The sequence below is a fragment of the Ammospiza caudacuta genome, chromosome 3, assembly GCF_027887145.1.
Source record: "Ammospiza caudacuta isolate bAmmCau1 chromosome 3, bAmmCau1.pri, whole genome shotgun sequence".
NCBI lineage: Eukaryota > Metazoa > Chordata > Aves > Passeriformes > Passerellidae > Ammospiza > Ammospiza caudacuta.
In genome coordinates, this window is record NC_080595.1 from 25106432 (window position 1) to 25128078 (window position 21647).

Genomic DNA, 21647 nt, shown 5'->3' on the forward strand with positions numbered 1-21647 from the left:
GGTTTTTGGGATTTATTTTTTTTTTTGGGTGGGGGGAGTTGGTCTGGTGGTTTGTTTTTTTTTTCTAGTCACGTTTGTCAGTTATTCTTCTCCTCTTTCCCTTTTTTCTGGTTTTGTTTTAACCGTCAGCAAGAACAGACAGTTGGGAATGAAATTTCATTCTGAGCCTTCTGAGCTTTGGTGCTCCCCATGATGCCAGATCCTACAGGGAGTCTTGAATTGAAGGTCTTGGTGTCTGCTGCTGATAGCCCAGAGTATTATCCTAAACTGGAGTGAAAGGTGACATAGGTCAGCATGTCAAAATATGAGCTGTAGCAGCAGATGCACTGCCCATGCAGCAGCTAAAGGTGCTGGAGAGTGGAGGCTGTCATCTTCTAGTTTGGGCAGGATAATTTATCTGCCTCTTATGCATTCTGAACGAGGGAGGACACCTGGGTGTGTTAATCTGCGTCGCTGTGCTGCCACAACACAGCAGAGATTGTAAATCTAAACCTGAAGTCTCCTTTAGGCCCTGGTTTGAGCACTTTCTTAGAAACTGGCCTTGAGCTAGTCCTCTCACACAGGTGGATTCCTTCTAACTGAAGGAGGAATTCATTAGGCTTTAGCTTTAATTCAAAAGTCTGTTTCCTAGCTGAGGTGTTTGATTTACACCAGCACACATTTTCAGATTGAGATAAATTTGCCTTTCAAAAGGTTAGAGTTTTGAGACATTTTCGTGGTGTGCTGGGCGTGTATAACAGAGAATATTAAATTCTTGCAAAACTTACCATGAAGAAGTATCATCTCTATCAACAACTCTAGTTAGAGCTGGACATCCCATCTGTTCAGCTGGGTAATGCCATCTGTTGGAAAATAAAGCCAAAATGGTGAGGGGAAGATTGGAAGGTCTTTCACGTGTGCCCACATTATATTGACATATGGTGAGTTAGAGCACAGGAGAGTCCAGAGAGGTGAACTGCTTTGAGTGATCTTTTCACTTACAGAAGAGAGATGTTCGTTAGATTTTACATTTGCTTACAGTTCCTGGGAAGTGAATGAAAGACTGGAAAAGACATTTCTTAGCAGCATGTAATGGATTTCAATAGTCCAATACTAAATTCAATTTTAAAGGTTCCAGAGGGATTGAATTCAAAGGGAGCTCCTGATTGTTTTCCCTGTGACAGTCTAGAAAGAAAACAAAATACCATATTGGGATATTTCCCCTTTGAAGCTGTGTTGGGGTCAACAGAAAGAACTTTCTGTTACCATTCACAACCCAGACAGCAGAAGCCATAGCTTTTGATCATGTTTCTTCCTAAACACTGAACCATAAGTATGTGGGTCCTATGAAAGTGTTGTATGTAGCAGATTCACAGGCCACTTGCAGATATTTGGACTAATAAAGGTAGGGGATGTCATGAAGTCAAAGAGTGAAATAACAAGTTTCAATGTATTTTGGTCATTAGAACTGCTCTCCTGACCATGGTCTCATGTGGTACAAGCTTGTGTGCTAGAGCTTCAGATATTGATGACAGCATATGCCAGTGTGTGTTTTCTAGCCAAATAATTTTCCTGCCCTCTGTGTTAAAGTGATAATTGTTTGTTTTCCTGTGTGCCTTTCCTCTAATTGCACATAACATCATTCACCAGATCAGAAACTGTAAGAGGACAAATTCCACTTTTCCTCTCTTCACGTAAGCACTATATTTCTACCTCCTTTCAACTCGTTTCTTTCCCTTTCTCGTATTTTTTTTATCTGCTCCACTCCTTGTTCCTTCCACTGCACCTGGCTACTCTAACATTGTATGTGGCTCTGCTAGTATTGTCCAACCAGATGGTTTTTTTCCTTTTCTTCCTGATCTGTGTGCATTGCTTTGGAGTGATTGCTATCAGATTCATAACATTGTCCTTGTGTTTATGTTCACATTAAGTCACCTGAGACTGTACCTGTCTGCCATGTTCAGTTTTTTTTTACTTAAGAGACATGTTGAATTCATTTTGAACCAGAATTTTTCTTTCTTGTGTTTCCAAGTGAGCCAAATAGGATAATGATCAAAAGGCATGTATAGTTTGGAATGGGAACATTTCCTGTATTTAAAGGAGAACCTGAATTATTTTCATTTATTCATATATCTGAAAATCTCAGTAATGAGCAATATGAACAGATTCTTCACATCTTGTTTTTCCCATTCATTCTTGACTCAGAATTGAGATACTGTGGTTTCTATCATTTCTCTTTTTCCTCCACAGACAATCAAATTCTCCTCCCCCTATCCGACGGCGGCCAACCTGGAGTAGGTCATCTTTGGTACGTGCCACTGTGAGGTCTTTATGAGTATCTATACCATTTCTGATGGGATGAGGCATTGTGTAAGATGAACGACCCTCTAAATTTCAACTAAGCCCATTAACTCATTTCTTGTTGGCAATATGATTGGAATGAGTTTCAAGGGTGTGACTGCCCGGATTGATTAACTGGATAATATCACCACTGAGTAGTAAAAATTACAGTCTTCAAGGCATTATATTTTTATTTGCTCTGCAGAAATTGAGCATCTTTTCTGCTGCATTGAGGTTATTTCAATATGTAGAGAAAATAATCCTCCAGAAAGGATTTGAAGTGTCTTGTTCTCTGTGCATCAAATCTAGTCATTACAATATGTTACATTTTGCAGTTCTTCAATCCTCATGGTTTTGTATAAAGACTACTTACAATTTAGCAGCTTCTTGGGTTAGGACCCTATTTTATGTCTGAAGTTACCATTAATTGAAGTTAAACTATTAGAATCAGTCAGGATTGTGATTCAGAGTTTTTCTTAAATTGTTTTTATTTCTATTTAACTAATCCCAAGAAACACTCAATGTGACAAAACTGGGTGTTTTTTCCTGAAATATTTACCAAAAAAATATCATTTGTTAGTCTTTTTTTTTATTTTCTCCTGTCTGTTCTAAAGAAACTCTTTTTGGAATAAATTTTAACATCTAGCATGTCAGTACTTTTTAATCTTATTTAACAGATTCTGAATTTCTGTAACAGTTGCACTGCTGGTTCCTTGGACAGAGGGCAAGGTTTATCTCTCTGCAGGTTGCCAGTTTTCATGTGTGGTATAGGTTATACCTACTTTGTAGACCTTTCCAGAGTGAAAAGTCCATTACCCTGTTGCTGCCTGACAGAAAGGTGATGTGGGCAAGGGTTTTCTTGACATTTCCCCACAGTGTGGTTACAGATTGTGAAAATGTTCCAAAACTAGGCTTAAGCAGGTACTGATTTTAAGATAGCTTTATCCTTGCAGATTTCAACACAGGTTATTTTCCTGTGTGGCTGTATAGAATCCATTAGATCTAAAAGTTGCACTCTTTGTGTCCCAGACACTGGCAGGAAAGCTGCTGTAGCTGCCTCCATGTTTCTTTGTCTTTCCTCTGTGAAGGTGTTTCTAAGATGTCATGATGCAATACACAGACTGTGAATTGCATTCTCTGTAGCATATTTACAATATTTTTGGTATTTATGAGTTAGAACCCTGGAAATGACTATGAAAAACTGAAGGTGAAAAAATGAATGGTGCTTTGCATTTTTATGCTACAGCCTCTGTAATATCATGAGGGGGAAAAGTGAGCTGCTTTCTAAATTATATATGAAAAATGGAAATCTGCTCTTTCAAAAGAAAAAACAAATGTGCTCACACTTTTTTTTTAAGCATAAGCATACAACAAGCTTTAAATCCCCAGAATCTCAGGAAGATCAAGAGGAAGAATGTGGGCTCATCAACTGAAAAAAGTGCACTGGGCTGCTGACTGCTCACAGTGAACTTTCAGCTGCCTTTTTCATAATTGTTCTGCTAACTTGTTGGAACAGTTCTCTTTGGGAGGAAAAAAAAGCCCTCCTGACTGTTGTCTGAACTGCACATACCTTCATACACCTACCTATTCATTTGTCTTGTGTAGCAATAAATCAGTAGGCAGAAATGGGAAGTGAAGTGGAATCTTTGGGGTGAGGCTCTGCCACTTCACTAGGGATCATGTTCTTTGCTTTCAGATCAAGACCCTTTATATGGTTTTGGCATGGTTTCTGCTGTCTCTTTTTCCTGTCAGACCACCCAGCAATGTTGGTTTTCCAGAAAAAAAAATCCTCAGTGTAGATCTTAATATAATGGTATGTTTAATTACCTGATTTTTAAAAAAATCCAAGTCTTCATGAATTTGGCTATTGTTGTTCTACAGACCCCAGGGTTCTCTTTTTTTCCGAAGATGCAGATGGACCTTAGAAATAAAAATTCCAGATTTCTTGCAGATAGCTTTCATAACATCTATCACAAAGAAAACTGTCTGCTGCAGATGTATGCATTCTTAGCAAAAGTCACTTCTCTTTCCTCCGCCCTCCATTTGTTAGGCTTTCCAGCATCAGCTCCAGCCTCAGTTCCTCTACTAAAATTGTCAACAGCAGTCTCCTTGGCCCAGGTTGTTCAGTGAAACTAGGGTTTTATACCTTTGGAAGTAGTTCTTGTGGCAAAAATACTTCTTGCTGTTTTCCAGCTCTGGCTTAACACAGCTATTTTGTATGCAAGAATTCATACCGAGCTCCGTATCTTTGATTCTTATTCCTTCTCACCATTTACATGGAAAATGTAAATCTTACCCCTTCCCCACCCCCTCTTTGCTAGCAAACTTGCAGGGTGCTTATTTGGTGCATGTGCACACAAAGGCAGATTATGTGGGGTTTTTTGCCTTGGGCATCCACAGTATTCCTTAATAGTTTGAGCTATGTGAATCAGCCTGGATGAAAAGCCCTTATTCTGCTGCTGAGGAGGACACATTCATGATACAGGAGTGTCTTCCTTGTCCTTCTGCTTACTTCATATATTGAAATATGTTTTCATAAACTTTGCTCAGTGACACCAGACAGGACATTGCAGTGCAGGTGGCAAAGTAGAATTGTAAAACACGTTGGTTTACCAAGGGACAAACCTGGGGAATACGGCGTCAGTTCTGATTTATTTTCTGTAAATGATCCTGCTGATTTTATGCTGAATTGCCCCCTCTGAGATTTGCATTTAAAAAATTCTTTCAGTGCAGGTTACTGGAGTAAACTTGAATTCATTATCTAAGGAATTCAATGTTTGTGTAATTTACAGAGTTATTTTAAGTCCATATGTGGTCTAATTGCATGTATAACATTGTCCTAAGTCCTTGAATTTGTTCCATGTCTGCTTTTGTCCTGATTAGGTGTCTGTTTTGTTTGGGTTTAATTCTTCAAGGGCAAGGGCTTTTAATAAAAATATGAAGAATTTTAAAAGAGCTGAAATTGGGGATATTGTTTTCTGAAGTTGTTGAGCTTAAAAGAATATAAACTGGTCAGTTTTGGACTCTGTAACAAAATTTTGTAAGCAATTTACAAAAAGTTATTCTCTGTTCTATAAGGAGCTGCCAAGATGTGCTTTTGGCTGGGTAAGAAGGAGCAATATTCAGTGGAAAGGGCACAGAACCATTTTTCCTGTTTCAGTTGCAAAAATTGTGGCTAATGCTTTTTTATTTCCTTGTGCTTTTATTTCAGCCAAGACAACATCCTTTTATACTGCCTCCTATGCATGTCCAGTGTGGAGAACACTACACTGAAACACATAATTCACAAGGTACTCAGAGCATATATTTTCCCTTTAATGTACTTCAATTTTATGTGTATGCAAAGAAGCTCCTAAGCCTTATATCCAGATTTATAATGCCATCATGGTCAGATGGGAGCTGCTGCTGCAGGAGAACTAGCAGTTGTATAGTTAATGTTGCAGTAAGTCTTCTGTTTGAAGTCCAATTCCAGTTTTCAAATTTCCCTAAAATATCTGCGTGTGATTGTATGGACCTTAAACTTGGTATTCCAGTTCAGTGAACTGAAAAAATAATTTCTAAAGGGAGTATGATGGCTGTACTCAAAGGCAGTGCCAGCTGGGGCCAGGGAGAGAAACCGAGTGAGGGAAAAGGCGACAGCAAAAAGCTTTTGCTGTAGGAGAAATAATGCTGTCCTGTCCATGAAACTGTATCTGTGCACAACCTTTTCTGCTGATTTTTCACCACCATCTGCCTGCATTGTTAGCCTTACAGACACCAGGAGGGTTAACTGTTTTCACGCCCATATTTGGCAAATAAATTCTTTAAGAGGTTGTGCCAGGTTACTTTGATCAAGTCTGGGAATGGAGCCCAGCCCCTAACCAGCTTGAGTCTCACACCCTTAACCACCCCGCCTTTTGGAATACACGTAGCCAGGTCTGTTAGGCTGCTGTTCTTTGCAATTCATGAGAGGTACAGCTGAAGTACTCTCAGCAGCAGAGGAACTCTAATCATACCTGTTAGTGTTTTGGATTGTGGGGTCTGACTATTTTTAAGGCAGAATTTGGTAAGTTTTGAAAAGAGCCATTTAGTAGAGTTCCTTGCATACAGTATATTTGACTTAGTGGCCACTGCTGTTCTGCTGTGGAGGTGAGGCTGTGAAGAGTAATCTCAATTTTAGAAAAATTGTAAAATTCTTTTAATTTTACTACAGGCTTTTCTACATTTTCAAAGATCTAGCTGATTTCAGAGTTTGGGAGTTCTACCCTTCTCTTACAAGATTTTCAACAGGGACAGACAGGCAGTAAAGTTGTGATATGGTCTTTATTGTCTTGATTTCCTCTCAGGGCTTTGCTGAAGCATTTATCATTCTATAGTGCATCTGCAGGGTGGTTTGTTGTTTGGGGGTTTTTTTCCTATTTTTTTGTTCATTGAGCTTTGATCACCCAAATGTGTCTTTCTTCAGATCCTCAAAACTGTTGATTGGTCTAAAGTAGGATTTCCAATTTCACAGTCCTCTGCTACTCTAAATCTCAGACAGCCATGTATCAACAGAAGAGACAAGAGAATTTTTCAGGTTAACCATATGCCTGCAGTGCTGGAGTTTTAAGGTGCCAGCATCAGTGAACCCTTTCACAATGCTAAGGGAGGAGATGCCCCTTTATTCCTCCTTGCCACCTCAGGCAAAAACACTTCCTCTCTTTCCCCTTTCATGTTTCCCACAAGGATCTGAACTACTACCATGTTTTGCTAAGTGTTGGGAATGTTTGCATTGGTAGCTTTGCTTTAGTTCTGTTTTGATGGTTCAAGGATGCTCCCAAGACCAAACATTCCCTGCATTTGTGCACTAAGCTGTCTCTGTACTCACTGGTGCAGACTGCATTTGAAGCTTTTCTAGCAGTGAATAAATCCTCGTGGGTTAAAATTATGAACATTTCTCTCTCTGCTCTACACAGATAGCATTTTCCATGGAAATGAAGAAACTTTCTACTGTAGGTCTCAGACCAGTTTGGATAGGTGTCCAATGGACTTCAGCTACTTGAATGGTAATGGACCCAATGGGAGTGTATGCAGTGCCCACAGCATGAACTCCCTCAATCGCTCACAGAACTTCATCCAGGCATCTCCAATGTCCTCAAATCTGAGCATCCCGGGCAGTGACATCATGAGAGCAGACTATATTCCCAGCCACAGACACAGTGCAATCATCGTCCCATCTTACAGGCCAACTCCCGATTACGAAACCGTCATGAGGCAAATGAAGAGAGGGGTGATCCAGATGGACAGCCAAAGTCAGTCTTTGAGGAATCTCAATATTGGAAACACACATGCTTACAACCAGCCAGAGGACCTAGTTTACAGCCAACCTGAGATTCGAGAGAGGCACCCTTACACGATCACCTACGGGCCCCAGGGGGGTGCCTATAACAAGCCCGTGGCCCCCTCTGACCAAATGAACCCCAACAACACTGCCCAGAACAAGACGGCAGCCAGTGCCATATCCCACACAGTCAGCACCCCAGAGCTGGCCAACGTGCAGCTGCAGAGCGGCCAGAGCTACAACACCACGCACATGCTCAAGAACTATCTCTTCAGGCCCCCGCCTCCGTACCCGCGCCCGCGCCCCGCCACTAGCACGCCCGACCTGGCCAGCCACCGGCACAAGTACGTCAGCGGCAGCAGCCCCGACCTGGTCACCCGCAAGGTGCAGCTCTCGGTGAAGACCTTCCAGGAGGACAGCTCGCCCGTGGTGCGCCAGTCGCTGCAGGAGGTCAGCGAGCCCCTCATGGCCGTGAAGCACCACGCGGCCGTCAACAAGCGCCACAGCCTGGAGGTCATCAGCAATATGGTGCGTGGCATAGAAGCCATGGCCCTGAAGACTTTGAACGCCCCTCTGCCGCGCAGGAACACACTGCGGGAGCAGGTGCAGCCGGAAGAGCCGGTTCAGATGGGCCATGAAGTTCAGCAGGTCCCTCACTACCACCACAAAAAGACGTTTTCTGATGCCACGATGCTGATACACAGCAGTGAAAGCGAAGAAGAAGAGGAAACGCAGGAATCTGTGTCCCGGATAGCAGCCCTGCACGAGAACATGGAGTACAGTGCTCAGCTGCAAGCTGCCTTGGCTAGAATACCAAATAAACCTCCTCCAGAGTACCCTGGGCCTCGTAAAAGTGTCAGCAACGGAGCGCTGAGGCAGGACCACGTTAGCATTTCTGTGGCCGTGGCCAGGGCCAAGGCCATGAGGCCTGGGCCTTCCAAAGCCATCAGTGTCTCTCGAACTGATCAAGTGGCAATAAATGGGTCTTCACTGGGGCCCTCTATCTCGGAGCCTGACCTTACCAGTGTGAAGGAGCGGGTCAAGAAAGAGCCGGTCAAGGAAAGGCCTGTGTCTGAAATGTTTTCTATCGAGGACAGCATTATAGAAAGAGAGATCATGATGAGGGTAAGTGCCTTCCTCTGTTGCAGTGGCTTCTTGGAAATTAGTAATCACACAGGTCAACTTCCATCCCAGAAATCTGTTGGGTCAGTAAACTGTAGGGAATGTGTGGGTGGGAAGCTGTGGATTTGCTTAAAGTTGGGAAATGTGATATTAAGTGCCACATACAATTTGGTTTTGTGGGCTGTCAAGGGAGTTGATCCCATGCCCTGCTTGGGCTTGTGTGTTGTCTCAGCTGTGGCTCTTTGGCTGGTGGCCAGACCTGTGTCTGACCCAGCTGAGGATGCCACTGCCCTGGCAGCAGTGCTGGCTGGAGATGGGTGGATGGCAGGGCAGGCGTCTGGGGATGAGGAGACTGATGGCAAATCCCCCTTGATGCCTGCTTCCCTTTAGGATTTGAGGGCAGGGCGAGTCTGGAATGTGTTTGCTGAGATGGGTGGGAGGTTGTGTTTTTGGCGCTGGTGTTTTATTCCTCCTTTGCAAGCGTGTCAGGTGAAGAATCACATAACATAATGGCAACTCAGGATTTTTTTCAAATGATCTCTAATGCCCTTCCTGCCACTTTATGTAACATAGTTCTCTGAAAAAAACCCTGGTAGCCCTAGAATATGGATTGTTGGTTTTGCCCGTAACTGAGGAACCAGATATCTAAATAGAGAGGCAGCAGATGTAGAGGCTGTGTGGTTGAGCATCTGGATTGTTTATTTTGTTAAAAGTGCACTCAAGTATGAGAAGTAGGGCTCTGTTAAACTTGCACCAAATTTAAAATAAGAACTATTTCAAGGCAATGACAGCAATATGAGGGGTGCTTTTCCCTTAGTGACCTACACATATACCTGGTGTAGTGCTATAAGCAGTGCAACTGCAGTCACTGAAACCCAAGTATATGCTGTAGCTCTCATTTTCAGCACCAAAGTCTGAAACAAAACAATTTCTGAAACAAATTAGTAAGGCACCTAAATGGTCCAAAGCAGAAAAGAGTTTGTAGTTTACTAGATCAATAACTCGCTATATTTAAATACTACTGTGTATTCAAAGACATTTTCTAAACATATCCATTGCTGTTCTTGTCCATTGGGAATCCTTATGCTGATGTAACTGTTAGCAATACAACCTGAGCAACTAAATTGCAATATGGAGACTGAATTTAGCCCTTGACAACTCCTAAATGTAAAACAGAAAGTAAAAGGGAAAAAAGGGAAGTAAAGGGGCAGCCTCGGCATTAAGCTTTTAAGGTGGTTTCAGCCTAGATCAGGAATCTTGACAAGTGTGGACATTCCTTCTGTCACAGGAATCAGGTGTGATATTAATGGTAATTTGGTGACCTTGATCTGTTCAGCACAGACTTTCTTCCGTTTCACCTTTGAAGTAGTAAAAATTAAATAAAGTTCCCAAGCAAAGGGAAAATACTTGCATTTCCCTGCTTTCACAAAGCATAAAAAGAAGCTAGAGTGGGTTTGGGTGTTTGTTTTTTTGCTTAGTGCTCTGGAGGAACCCAGTGGTGAGGAAAAAGCTCACAAGCTTTTGAAAAGTCAAGGAGAGCATGCAGGTTTCATTGTGTGTTTCTAGGAGCTGAGCTTGGCTCATCTGGTGACCACAGCTTCCACATGTGTGCTGAGAACCAGGCACCCCTTCTGCTTATTCCTCCTTCCAAATCCAGCAGAAAGAGCTGTTAAGGAAATGGAATAAAATATTCCTAATTTGGGCACTTCTGGGGATGCTCTGTCTTTTTTGATGCTTCAACTCCCAGTGGCATAAGGAGGAGGCAGCAGGATGAATTTAAAATTCATGCTCTGGTACTCCATGTCATACCATAATATGATTCATGAATATGATAAATAATATCCCTCCCTGGCTGCTATTATGTTCAGTTTCTGGGACATGCAAGCTCAGTTTTTAGTGCAGAATTTATCATGGGTGCTGTTTGAATCACCATAAAAGCTAAGTGCATCAGAAGACTTCTCATTTTAGGCATTATCATCACAGAAGAGCAACAATGGGCCTGTGCTTTAGTGTTTGTTGTTATAGATTGAAATTATTGCTTTTCAAAAGATGCCCCAGGTATCTTGGCTTTGGTAGTGCTACTTTAACGTAACAGGGTGATGCTTTGTATGTCCTGCATCCAGCAAAATGTCTGCAGGAAAATGCTTGAGATTGCATTTGTGTGTCTTTTGATGGCATGTAAACTGTATTACATGCTGGGATTGCTTCTTTGAAATTAAAATTCGGTGCTCGTGTAGGAGCAGGCCTTTGAGGAATAACAGGAAGAATAGAGGTTGTATTTGAATTTACGATGCTAATGGTGATCATCTGCATTCCTTGGCCAGAGAGTTGCAGATTTTGGAGATTAAAAAAACATTCCAGCATTTTACTGGCATTATAAATAATCACACAGAGATGAAAACGTGCCTTTTCTTGCCAAAAGAATCTAGAAAAGCAGAAGATGGCAGGCCTGGAGGCCCAGAAGAGGCCCTTGATGTTGGCAGCACTGAACGGACTCTCAGTTGCTAGGGTTCCAGTGCCGGAGGACAGCCAGGATGAAGTCACCAAGGTGCCAATGGATGAGAGGGTAAGATGGAGCCTCACAAAATGTTGCTTGTTCTTTGTTCCCAGCAGCATGAAGTATATAAAATACTAAAATCTGATTTAAAATGTGAAAAACAAATTTCTCTTTTAAGTTTTCAGAGCCATTAATGCAAAAGGTCTGTGGCTAATACTGTATGTCTTTGAATGCAGGCAAAGAATCAAATGTCTTGAGCATTTAGTGAAGTCAGTGAAAATGGAGTCTGTTGTGTTTCACCTGACTGTACAATGTCATACAAGATCAATCTGTAAATCTAACACTGCACATTTTTCACTTGATTGGGCAAAGTTCTGCAGTGCTCACCCATAGAAACTGTCTTTCATGTTCTGATACTGATAAAGATTTTGGTTAATATCTCTAATGGGATTAAATTTTAAAAAATGAAGTTGTTTGCCTCCTGAAGTTTGCACACACGGGTGTGTGTGTGTATGGAATTTCAGATATTAAAAATAGTTGCTGCTGTTAAGATTTGAGAAGCAAATTTGCAAAGAACCTTTCTGGTTTTCTGGATGGAAATTTGCAGCCTTGTGTTTTCTGGCACCCAGGGAGCAGAACTTCACCTCCACCTTGTCTGTATGTGGGATTGTGTTCAACCACAGGCATTGCATCCTTGTGAGTTAGGCAGTATTTTGAAAATGTGGGCCACATCACACTTCTTGTAGTATGATATTCTTCATGGAAAAAAATTAAAATATCTATTATGTTGAAATCGTATATTCATACCGAAATTCTTACTGAACCAAGATTATTTAGCACAGGTTTGCCTTTTATGCTATCAGTCTTCAAAAATGTGGAGGTGGAACGTAAAACTGTAAAATTTGCCAGTGGTTTCACTTGGTAGAAATAAGTGTGCCATATTTCCTCAAATAACTGCAGGAGGAGTGAGTGAGTGAGAGGATGCTATGGCTGTGTATTGGAATTCAAAGAATGGATGGATGGGTCTAGCAGTGAATGTTGCTCCCAGAAGCATTAATGGGTCGGTGCTCCTTTCTGTTAAATCCTAGTGCAAAATCCTGAGGAGGAAGCTGGAGGAGGGGATGGTGTTTACAGAATACGAGCAGATTCCAAAGAAGAAGGCAGATGGGATCTTCACTACAGCTGCCCTGCCGGAGAACACGGAGCGCAACCGCATCAGGGAGGTCGTTCCTTACGAGGAGAACCGCGTGGAGCTGGTGCCGACCAAAGAAAACAACACAGGCTACATCAATGCTTCACACATAAAGGTGAAGGCTTGCTTGAGTCTTGATTGCCAAATGAAGGTGTGCTAAAGCTTTGTTTGCATTTCTGGCTGCACAGCAGCATCTTCTGTACCTCAGGAGTTTCTAAAAAGGTTTAGGGTGCATTGTTATGCCTTTTTGTGTCACCGTGGGCATCTCTAATGTCTGCTATCAACTGACATGCATAAGTTGATTTAACTGCTGGAGACTGGGAAGTTATTTTAGAGAGGCATCCTGGCTTTTTTGTGCCCACCTCTGCCAGTTTGTTGTGGAATGACTCTACTGGTTAGTGTAGAAAGAGGTGCCATGTTTCTCAACCATCATGAGAATGCATTAGATCAGCCCCAGTACCTGCAGTGTGATAAAGCAATGTTTTAAAGTATGGTGACCATACTGACCTTACCAACAAGGTCCCTACATCTCTGACTGGTAACTGCATTGAACTTCATGTTTCAGATTATGTTTTGACAAGAAACTTCAGATTTCTTGTTAATTCAGTGTAGAAATAATTAAAGATACAACCTGACTGTTTTTACAAGCATGGTCAGTTTTAACAGTGAACTATGCTCCAGTGACTGCAGATGCTAGTTTTTCTTTAAGCTTCCAGCAGTATTTGCAAAGCCCTCTGTTGGCTTTTACTGTACCCTGAGAGAAGTAACAGAAATCCTTTGCATCAGATGACAGATATTGTTGTTAGAGAGGATTTTCTTTGTTTTCTCATTGTCAAAATCCAAATTAAAAAGAAATAATTCAAAAAGAATGAATAAAATATCCCATTAAATTAATATTTTCCTGGAGTAAAAGCATTTTAAAAGTTTAAAGAGACTTGCTGGCCTTGGCTGTGATTTACTGTGTTAAATCCTTGTGATTCAAATCTGAATTTTTTATCTGAATAATTTCTGAACCAGGATCCTGGCAGTTTGTCACTTCTCTGCATAGCCTGGTAGGAACCAAATACTGAGTTTTTGCATAATCAGACATTGCCATGTTGATGAATTTCTGAACCCCAAATTTTCTACCTACAAAGTAGGTGGAGAAAAAGAAGAAATTCCTAAAGGATGCTATTTTCCCTGGCTAGCTTTGAGCCCACATTTCCTCTTGTGTGTCGCTGTTGGACACAGACACATCTTGGAGCACCCAGGACCAGGCAGCAGTGCTTTGGTGCCTGACAGACACAGGGCCTTGGCAGGGTTTCCCTCCTGCACTTGGAGCAGCGCTTTCAGAAGCCAAGCAGATGTGCTTTTGCTTCGAAGGTGAAATTGCATCTGTGAAATTTACCTCAGCAGCACAGTGTGTGCCTGTGTTTTCAGCCCAATATTTAATTTTTAATTTCCTGCAGTTAGGACATTAGAATGCAGTAAACATTCCAGGCATCCCATTCCCTTCAGACTATTTATGGGCCTTTCATGTCATGTGCCAGGAGGCTTGGACCAAGAGTCAATAGACAAAGAAAACTCCTCTGTCATCCTGATAAGATCCATGCCTGGAGGATTCCAGCTCCCACTGCTTGGTCTGCAAGCCCCACAGTTTAACAATAATTCTCTGCAGATTTACCATGCATCATTGCTGTTAAGATATAAAGATCATCATCTGTACCAAAGAGAAAAATTGTAATTAAATTTATGAAGATTAAGCACAAAGGTTCTTCAGAGCACTTCATCAGACTGACTGTGTCAGGTCAGTATTGACTTAAAGAGCTCAGTAGGGCTGTACCAGCACTCATGGCTGCAGACCATCAGTCCAAGTGCAGGATGCTCCTTGGGGCTGTGCAGTCTGTTTTAATTCTGCTCTAGTACAAGAACTTAAAAAGTCTACCAGCTTTGGTCTTGGTGTTTTTAACCATCGTTCAAAAAAGAAAATGCTGCAGAGTATGAAATAAAGAAAAGGAGCTGTTGTACAGGGTCAAACAGTTTTCAGTGAATTGAGAAACTTGTTATCATACAAAACCAATGTTATTTACAGGTGTAAACCCCCAAGCATCTCAGATTAATAAACAGTTGTTTGACTAATAAATAAATTGATTTTATTTCTGAGAATGTATTCAAAGGCTTGTACCTCAAACACAGTATGTGGTTGAACCTGTCAGAGTTATTGATTGTTCCTCGTAGCGTTGTCTGCCAGTACATTGATATTTATGGATGTGTCAGCATTTTTGTTGTAAATCTTCTTCTCTGGGATGTATAACTTTGGGAGAAGTGGCTCTGGGCTAATAAGCAGAATTAGGAGACCTTAGCCTGAGAAGGAAAAATATTTCAACTTTCCAAATAATGAGTTTGGCGGGTTCTTCTGGTAAGCATATTTTTGAAATTATATGTAGTAGTTCTAAAAACACTTTGTTTTTTTTACCTAAAATGTTTGAAAAAAGATTCCCTAAGCTTTTTCTGATGTATAGCAAATTATGTGTCATAAAATTACGATTTTTTAATACACAAGTGATTTTTTTTTAACTGCCTCTGTCAGTTAAATGAAGCAGTGTTTTATACTGGTTAACTGCAAGTAATGCTGGCTCTGTTCAGGGCAATTCAGAATTTACAGTCTAAATCTGTATGTTAATGCTTTGAAAAGAATTTCATTACCTGTCATGCAAATACACAAATACTTCTGTAAGATGTGGTTGGTAAACCCGTTGTGTATTGGGAAATAGATTTACATGGCTACAGCTTTGGGTAATTTTAAATTTCTCATGGTGTTTGAAAGCCATTTGATGTGCTGCATTTACTCTATGATAGTTTTCAGGTTCTGAACTGAAAAACCCAAGGTGAGTAAAAATCCATGGATTTTTTATTTGGTTGATTATTGAGGGTTTTTTTGCCTGTATGATCCAGATGCAATAGCAAGAAAGAGGGCATTTAGACCAAAGCTTTATGGTTATGATTATCAAGACAGGACATGGAAGCACTGAAGGTTAGCACTGAAGGTTATGTTTTGTCAGAATTGCTCTTATCAAAAGGATGGTTTTTGTTCACAATTTTAACCAAAAGTAGAAGAACAAAGATTTCAGTGTAGTTCCTTTTGTTTAAAAGGCAGTTCTGGCACAGACACTGCTGAGAACTCAGGCACTGACTGGTTGTTTCTTTTTGCCTTTCTCCCAGGTGACTGTAGGTGGAGAGGAGTGGCACTACATTGCTACCCAAGGGCCCCTGCCACACACATGCCATGACTTCTGGCAGATGGTGTGGGAACAGGGGGTGAATGTTATAGCCATGGTCACAGCTGAAGAGGTATGTGAAATCACAGAATAGTTATTTCTGATGTGAGCCAATCTCCTGTTATCATCACTTCCCACTCCAGTAACCTGTTTTTCCTATCAACATCCCCTTTTCCTCTGGCTCTGTTTGAACATATGCCTGCACTGCCCTCATACTATACTTCCCAACTTCCTGACACTCGGTTTGGCAAATGCTGAAGCGAAACAAGCAGGAGCCCTCCTTCCCTCTGCTTGGGCCAAGCCAAACAAAGATGTTTCCATTGGAATGTGAGAGCTCTGAACTTGCTCCTGGTTAAAATGACAGAGATTTCCACACCATCCAAAGCCAATTCTGTATACCATCACTCTTATCAACTGAAAAGAGACCAGAATCTGTTGTTTCCATAGAAGTGTCCATAAAAAAAAGGCAAAAACCCCCAAATAAAAGCACCCCCCAAGTTTTTATTCTTATGCCAAGCAAAGCAGTTATTCCTATTGTAATCCAAGAACTATGTGCTATGTTGTAAAAACTGGCACATGTTGTTAACTAACACCGAATTCGGCTCAGTGCCTGGCTGCTTTCAACAAATACAGGGAGTAGCAGAGCACATCAAGTCACTGTCCAGTTCCCAAGGCTCATCAAGAACAGACACTTACAAGCTGCTGGAGAGATTCTCCTTCTAATTAAAGGAGAGTCTTCCCCAGGAGGAGAATATTTACCAAGGTGTTTTAGGCAGTAGCTGTCTTTTGTTACGAGACAAGAGTCTTCAAGTAGTTTTACACTTAAAAACACTACATGGCTGAGAGGTTTAAGTTTTAATGGGTATTTTCTTAACTTTGTGGGATGCTCCTTACTCTTCCAATGCTTTAAAATAAGAATACTTGGCTTATCCAGAGAGATTTGCACCCTTTGTTTGTAGAGAATTGCAGAAACTAACGGCTTTTTTGTCTTGTTTTGTTGTCAAGGAGGGAGGAAGAAGCAAGAGCCATCGTTACTGGCCTAAGCTGGGCTCTAAGCACAGCTCAGCCACCTACGGGAAGTTCAAGGTGACAACCAAGTTCCGCACGGACTCTGGCTGCTTTGCAACTACTGGTCTGAAGGTCAAGCATCTTCTCTCTGGGCAGGAGAGGACAGTGTGGCATTTGCAGTACACTGACTGGCCAGACCATGGGTGTCCAGAAGAAGTCCAAGGCTTTTTATGTAAGATTCCTTTATTTTGCATGATAAATCAAGAAAAAGATTGCTCACACTGGATTCAGTTCACTGTACCTAGTTACAGCTGGGACTGATATCAGGTGGTTGCTGTGGTGTACACAGGCCTCAACTAGGTTATACTTTGCTGCAATTTGGAGGAAAAAAAAAAGGTGGCATTCCAGAGGTAGGAGCTAAAGTGATTAGCAGGAGGAAAAATCCAAGGCAGCAGCAGTGCCAAAAACTCAGGAAATTTTAATTAATAGGGTACTTCAGTTGGCTGATCTGTTGGTGTAACTGACTGACATTTCCCAACTGTTTAATGATTCAGGAGATAATAGCCTGTACACAAATGTGATTATAAAGGTCTGGGTGAGAGGATCAGTTGCTATTGAAATAAGGTGCATCTCCTTCAGTTTTACTTTTTGCAAAAGAGCAGAGGGCTCTATCCCACATGCAGTGCCACCCTTGTAACCACAGGTACCCAGGCAATGCTCAAGGGCCTCCCCAATTACATATGGTCCTGGCTTGTGCTTTTCTGAAAATACAGCAATTATATTCATCTGTAATGTGTCAATAACACTTCCTGATTCTTACCAAGTAATAAGCACTCCCATATTAAGTAATAGGAATTCAACCGTTATTTAACTTAAGACACATCTCTGGCAGTGCAGTGGGGAATGATGAAGAAATCTTTAAATTACCACTAAAGGACATCTGTACACGGTGTACTGATGTGTTGGAGATGCCTGTCACCTTAGCTCCTGAAAGCTTTGCAGCTGCAGTGTCGCTCTGTGGCAGCTAAGTCCTCTCTCAGGAAGATCCATTATTTCTTCTTCAGTCTTGCCACAGCTCCAGTCCTTTAGTGATGCATTCTCCTTTGCATGGTACACACTGCATGTAAATAGTGCATCCTCCTTTCCCCAGATCTGTCACCAAGGCAAAAAATAAAAAATGACATTTCAGCTTCAGCAAAGGAGTACCAGGGAATCTGTCTTCAAGAAAAAGCTATTGCCCAATTCCTCGTTTGTATCATACTTTGTTTTTCACTTTGTTTCTCATACCCTGTAGCTGTGTTTGGGCATGGCAGTAATTGGAACCTGATGGTACCCATTTCCTCTCTCCCATTGTTTGCTACCACTTAGAGTCCCATTTCCCTGTGTGCACTGAAATGCAGCTTTTCTGATGTTGGTAGCCCCATCCTGCCTGTGGGGAGAGGACAGCTGGGGCTGCAGTGCCCTGACCCCAAGGGCCAGAGCAGGAGAGCTCAGCTCAGGTCTCACTTCCCACTTGGGGTGCTGGGAAGCCAAGTGAGCTTTCAGCATGGGAGGTTCTCAGCATGGTGTGACAGCAGGATGTGCTGAATGATGCTAGGACAGCCACAAAAGGCAGCTGTTCCTGAGCCCTAGCTTTCTACAAATGGCTTCAGGGAAAACAAAGCAGTGATCTCCCAGAAGGGCTTGTAGCTATTGAGGAACAAACCCTGAGCAGAGAGGGAGGGGGGGAGATTCTGTCAGAGTCTAGAAGGGAGAAGGAAGACAGGAAACAGGGCAGATGGATGCTTGCTTCCCATGTGATACTGGCTTTGACAGGCAGTACTTTCAATGGGACTTAGCTGTTGTTTTGATCCCAGCCTGTTAATAGCAGGAATTGCTGTAAGTAATGTCTAGAATCATCTGCTTAGGGGACCTGGAGATTTGCAAGGAAAACAGAATTTAATTTTTTAAAAGAACTATTTAATTTAAAGGAGCAGACTCCCAAGTAATAATTGACACCCAGCTGGTACTTGCTGGATGCAGTGCTGCTCACCGCACTCTGGCCAAGATAATTATTATGTTGTAAAAAATGTAAGTTATTGCCACTTTGACAGAGAATGACGTTTCCACACTCTTTCCCCCTCCCCTCCTAATTTTGCCATGTAGAGATGTAGATGTTTGCAGCCTTGCCTGCTTTTCCCCTTGCAGCTTACCTGGAGGAGATCCAGTCGGTGCGTCGGCACACCAACAGCGTGCTGGACAGCAGCAACACCTGCAACCCTCCCATCGTGGTGCACTGCAGTGCAGGCGTGGGCAGGACTGGCGTGGTCATCCTCACAGAGCTCATGATTGGCTGCTTGGAGCATAATGAGGTAAATCAGCTTCCTTTGCAAACCCCCAGCTTATCCCTTGGCTAACTGGCTGCATTCCTCAGGTTGAAATTAAAAGGCATTGAAGTGATTTCTTTCTATTACCTCTGTGAGCAAGCCAAGGACTTTAAATGTGATGGGCAAAGATCCCCATGGCAGATTACTTGCTGTAGTTTTCTGTATAGTTGCTATTATTTTTTTATTATTTTAATATGTTCAAAGTTAGGGCCTTCTTCCCTCTTTTGAGAATTTAGTCTAATCCATACCTGTATTTAATTAAATACAGTGTGTTTATGAGCACTACCTGAGAGAGGCTAGAGAATAATGTCCTTGCTCTTTTAACTGAAGTTTTCTGCTCTCTAAATTCTCTCCTTGGGCTCCTTCCTCTCTCTTGTAATCTCACCTGGAATGAAATTTAGCTGTGTTTTAAGAATAAGTGTATTTATGTATTCCTGTGGGGAATAGGGCTTTAGGGTTGCGGCCAGCATTATGAGTAACACAGTCTGGAGTTAGGAACAAGTGCCCCAGTAGAGCAGCCATGAGTAACAACGTAATTTTCATCTGTCACTGGGAAACTGTCTAGGAGGAACGTCACATCTTTACTAGCAATGTGCCACACAGTTTGCATGACAACTGTGGAATCCAGGGGTTTCTCTTGCCAAAGAAAATGCTCAAAGACCAAAGCTGCTTGTAGAGATAAGAATGCAGCAAGAGTGACAAACAGACATGTATCATCTGCCCCTTCCAATAATCAGCCACTGGTGAGTTCAGGAAAGACTGAGGACTACAGCAGCTCATCATTCTGGAGTTACAAGACCCCCACAGATCCTGGGCTCAGATCAGCTGGGACAAATCTCCAACTCTGCTTGGGCCCCACTGAAGGTGAAGCTGTCCTGTAGATATGTGTCACAGGTGACACTTTGTTCTTTTGCTTTTTATTTGTGGAAGAAAGGGAAAAGAGGAGGTATCCTGGCCAAGAAAGGGCCCATGGGGATGTGCTTTGGGAATCCAGCAGCCTCCCAGTGCTGACTGCTGCTCAGTAGCTGCTCCAGAGTGGGGCAATGGCTCCAGCTCTTGATCCTGCTTGACTTTTCCTTATGCACTGACACATGGAAGTGACTGCCTCTGTTGTTCACATGGCAGCCACGAAATTTCTGCTTTCTTCTCCAGAGGAAAGCTGGAGAGTTAAAAGAGCCATGCTGGATTATTTGTGAGCATCAGTGTAGCTTTACAGCACCCTCTGCATGTGCACAGAAGCAAACTCTAAGGGCTGTGCAACAGGGTCTGGCCACCTCTGTTTACAGAAGTGAATCTCTGGTTTGCAGAAGTCACCCCTTAGGCAAAGAGTAGCTCTGGCACCTCAGCATCTAAGCTTGGGGGTGAGCATCATTCATATGAGCTTTCATCAACTTCACTAGGACCTGATGGTAGTGCTCAATAATAAGGCATTTCTCTGATGTCCCTTAATTAAAGCGTTCTTTTGTCTTGATTAAAAATGAAAATCATCATTAACAATAAATACAATTTTTATTAAGGGCCTTCTTTCTCTAGATTGTACCAAGTTAATGCTTTTGGTTTGTTAAAACCTAATTTTAAAAAGGTTAAAATTTTGACAGTATGTTTTCAGTTTTTGACAGATTTTGCACAGAGGACTTCCTTTTCATTTGTTTATTTTTTTACTAGAATTTGTTGGGGTTTTTTCTGAAATAAAATTACTTATCACTTATAATGTTTTAGTCTTAGGAACTGGTTTTCACAGAAGAGTCCTAGCAAGTAAATTCATTAACATTTTAGTGAAGTGAAGAAAAACCATGAGGGAGTTTGAAAATTTTGAAGAAGAGCATTTTGGAAAGCCTGCAGCAGTGCTGGAACAGAAACCAGAACTCTTGAGCCTGAGGTTTCAGGTTCAGGTAAAAAGCCATGTTTAATCAAATTCTGTCCAGCTTCAGTCACTGTGGCTTCTGGGCAATGGCTGGTTGAGTCTAAAGCTGTATCTCATTGCAGGGATAGAGTTTCAGTAACTGCTGCATGGCAAGTAAATGTCACATCATTACATCCTTACTGCTGTAGACACATAGGACGAGAAAGTAATTGAGAACCTGCTCTATCAACTTTTAGTCCAGACTTGGCACTGGGACATTAACTCATGAGTGCATCTGCAGCATGCTTTCACATGGGAGAGCTTTGGTTTGGGAGGCAGAAATAAGGAGCATTTTAGTTCTGTTTGCAAGTCCCAGCTTAGCAAAGAATTAGGTGTATTTTTTTTCTAATTTTTTTTTTTTTTGACATGTACCTGGTAATGAAGGTGAATTTAGGGGTTCTCCTTACCTGGAATCAGCAAATACTAAGCTGGCTATAAATAGTGACACTAAATAGGCAGGATGGGGTTTTCTTCCATTTCTGAGGTAAGGCAAAGCCATCTCCATTTTGAGGAGGTGCAGGAACACTGTGTGCCCACTAAAAGCTAATGAAAACCTGAGAGAAGAACATTATGTGCAGGTCAAGGCTGGCCTGCATTTTTGTTATAGTTGTTCAGGTGAGATCAGGTTCCACATGACTCTGATCAGCAAAGACCATTTCATAAGCATCAGAGTTCACAGGGAGG

General features: G+C 41.9%; 1 protein-coding gene across 1 annotated transcript in view; it reads left to right on the forward strand.

Annotated features, from left to right (window-relative positions):
- Positions 1-21647, forward strand: part of PTPN14 (protein tyrosine phosphatase non-receptor type 14) — a 71062-nt gene that overhangs the window by 42266 nt on the left and 7149 nt on the right. Inside the window, exons 10-17 of the mRNA XM_058801108.1 lie at positions 2230-2287; positions 5531-5609; positions 7254-8743; positions 11163-11306; positions 12326-12544; positions 15631-15759; positions 16692-16926; positions 18882-19045. Of these exons, the coding sequence (XP_058657091.1) occupies positions 2230-2287; positions 5531-5609; positions 7254-8743; positions 11163-11306; positions 12326-12544; positions 15631-15759; positions 16692-16926; positions 18882-19045 (2518 nt within the window). The remainder of the gene's footprint in view (positions 1-2229; positions 2288-5530; positions 5610-7253; positions 8744-11162; positions 11307-12325; positions 12545-15630; positions 15760-16691; positions 16927-18881; positions 19046-21647) is intronic.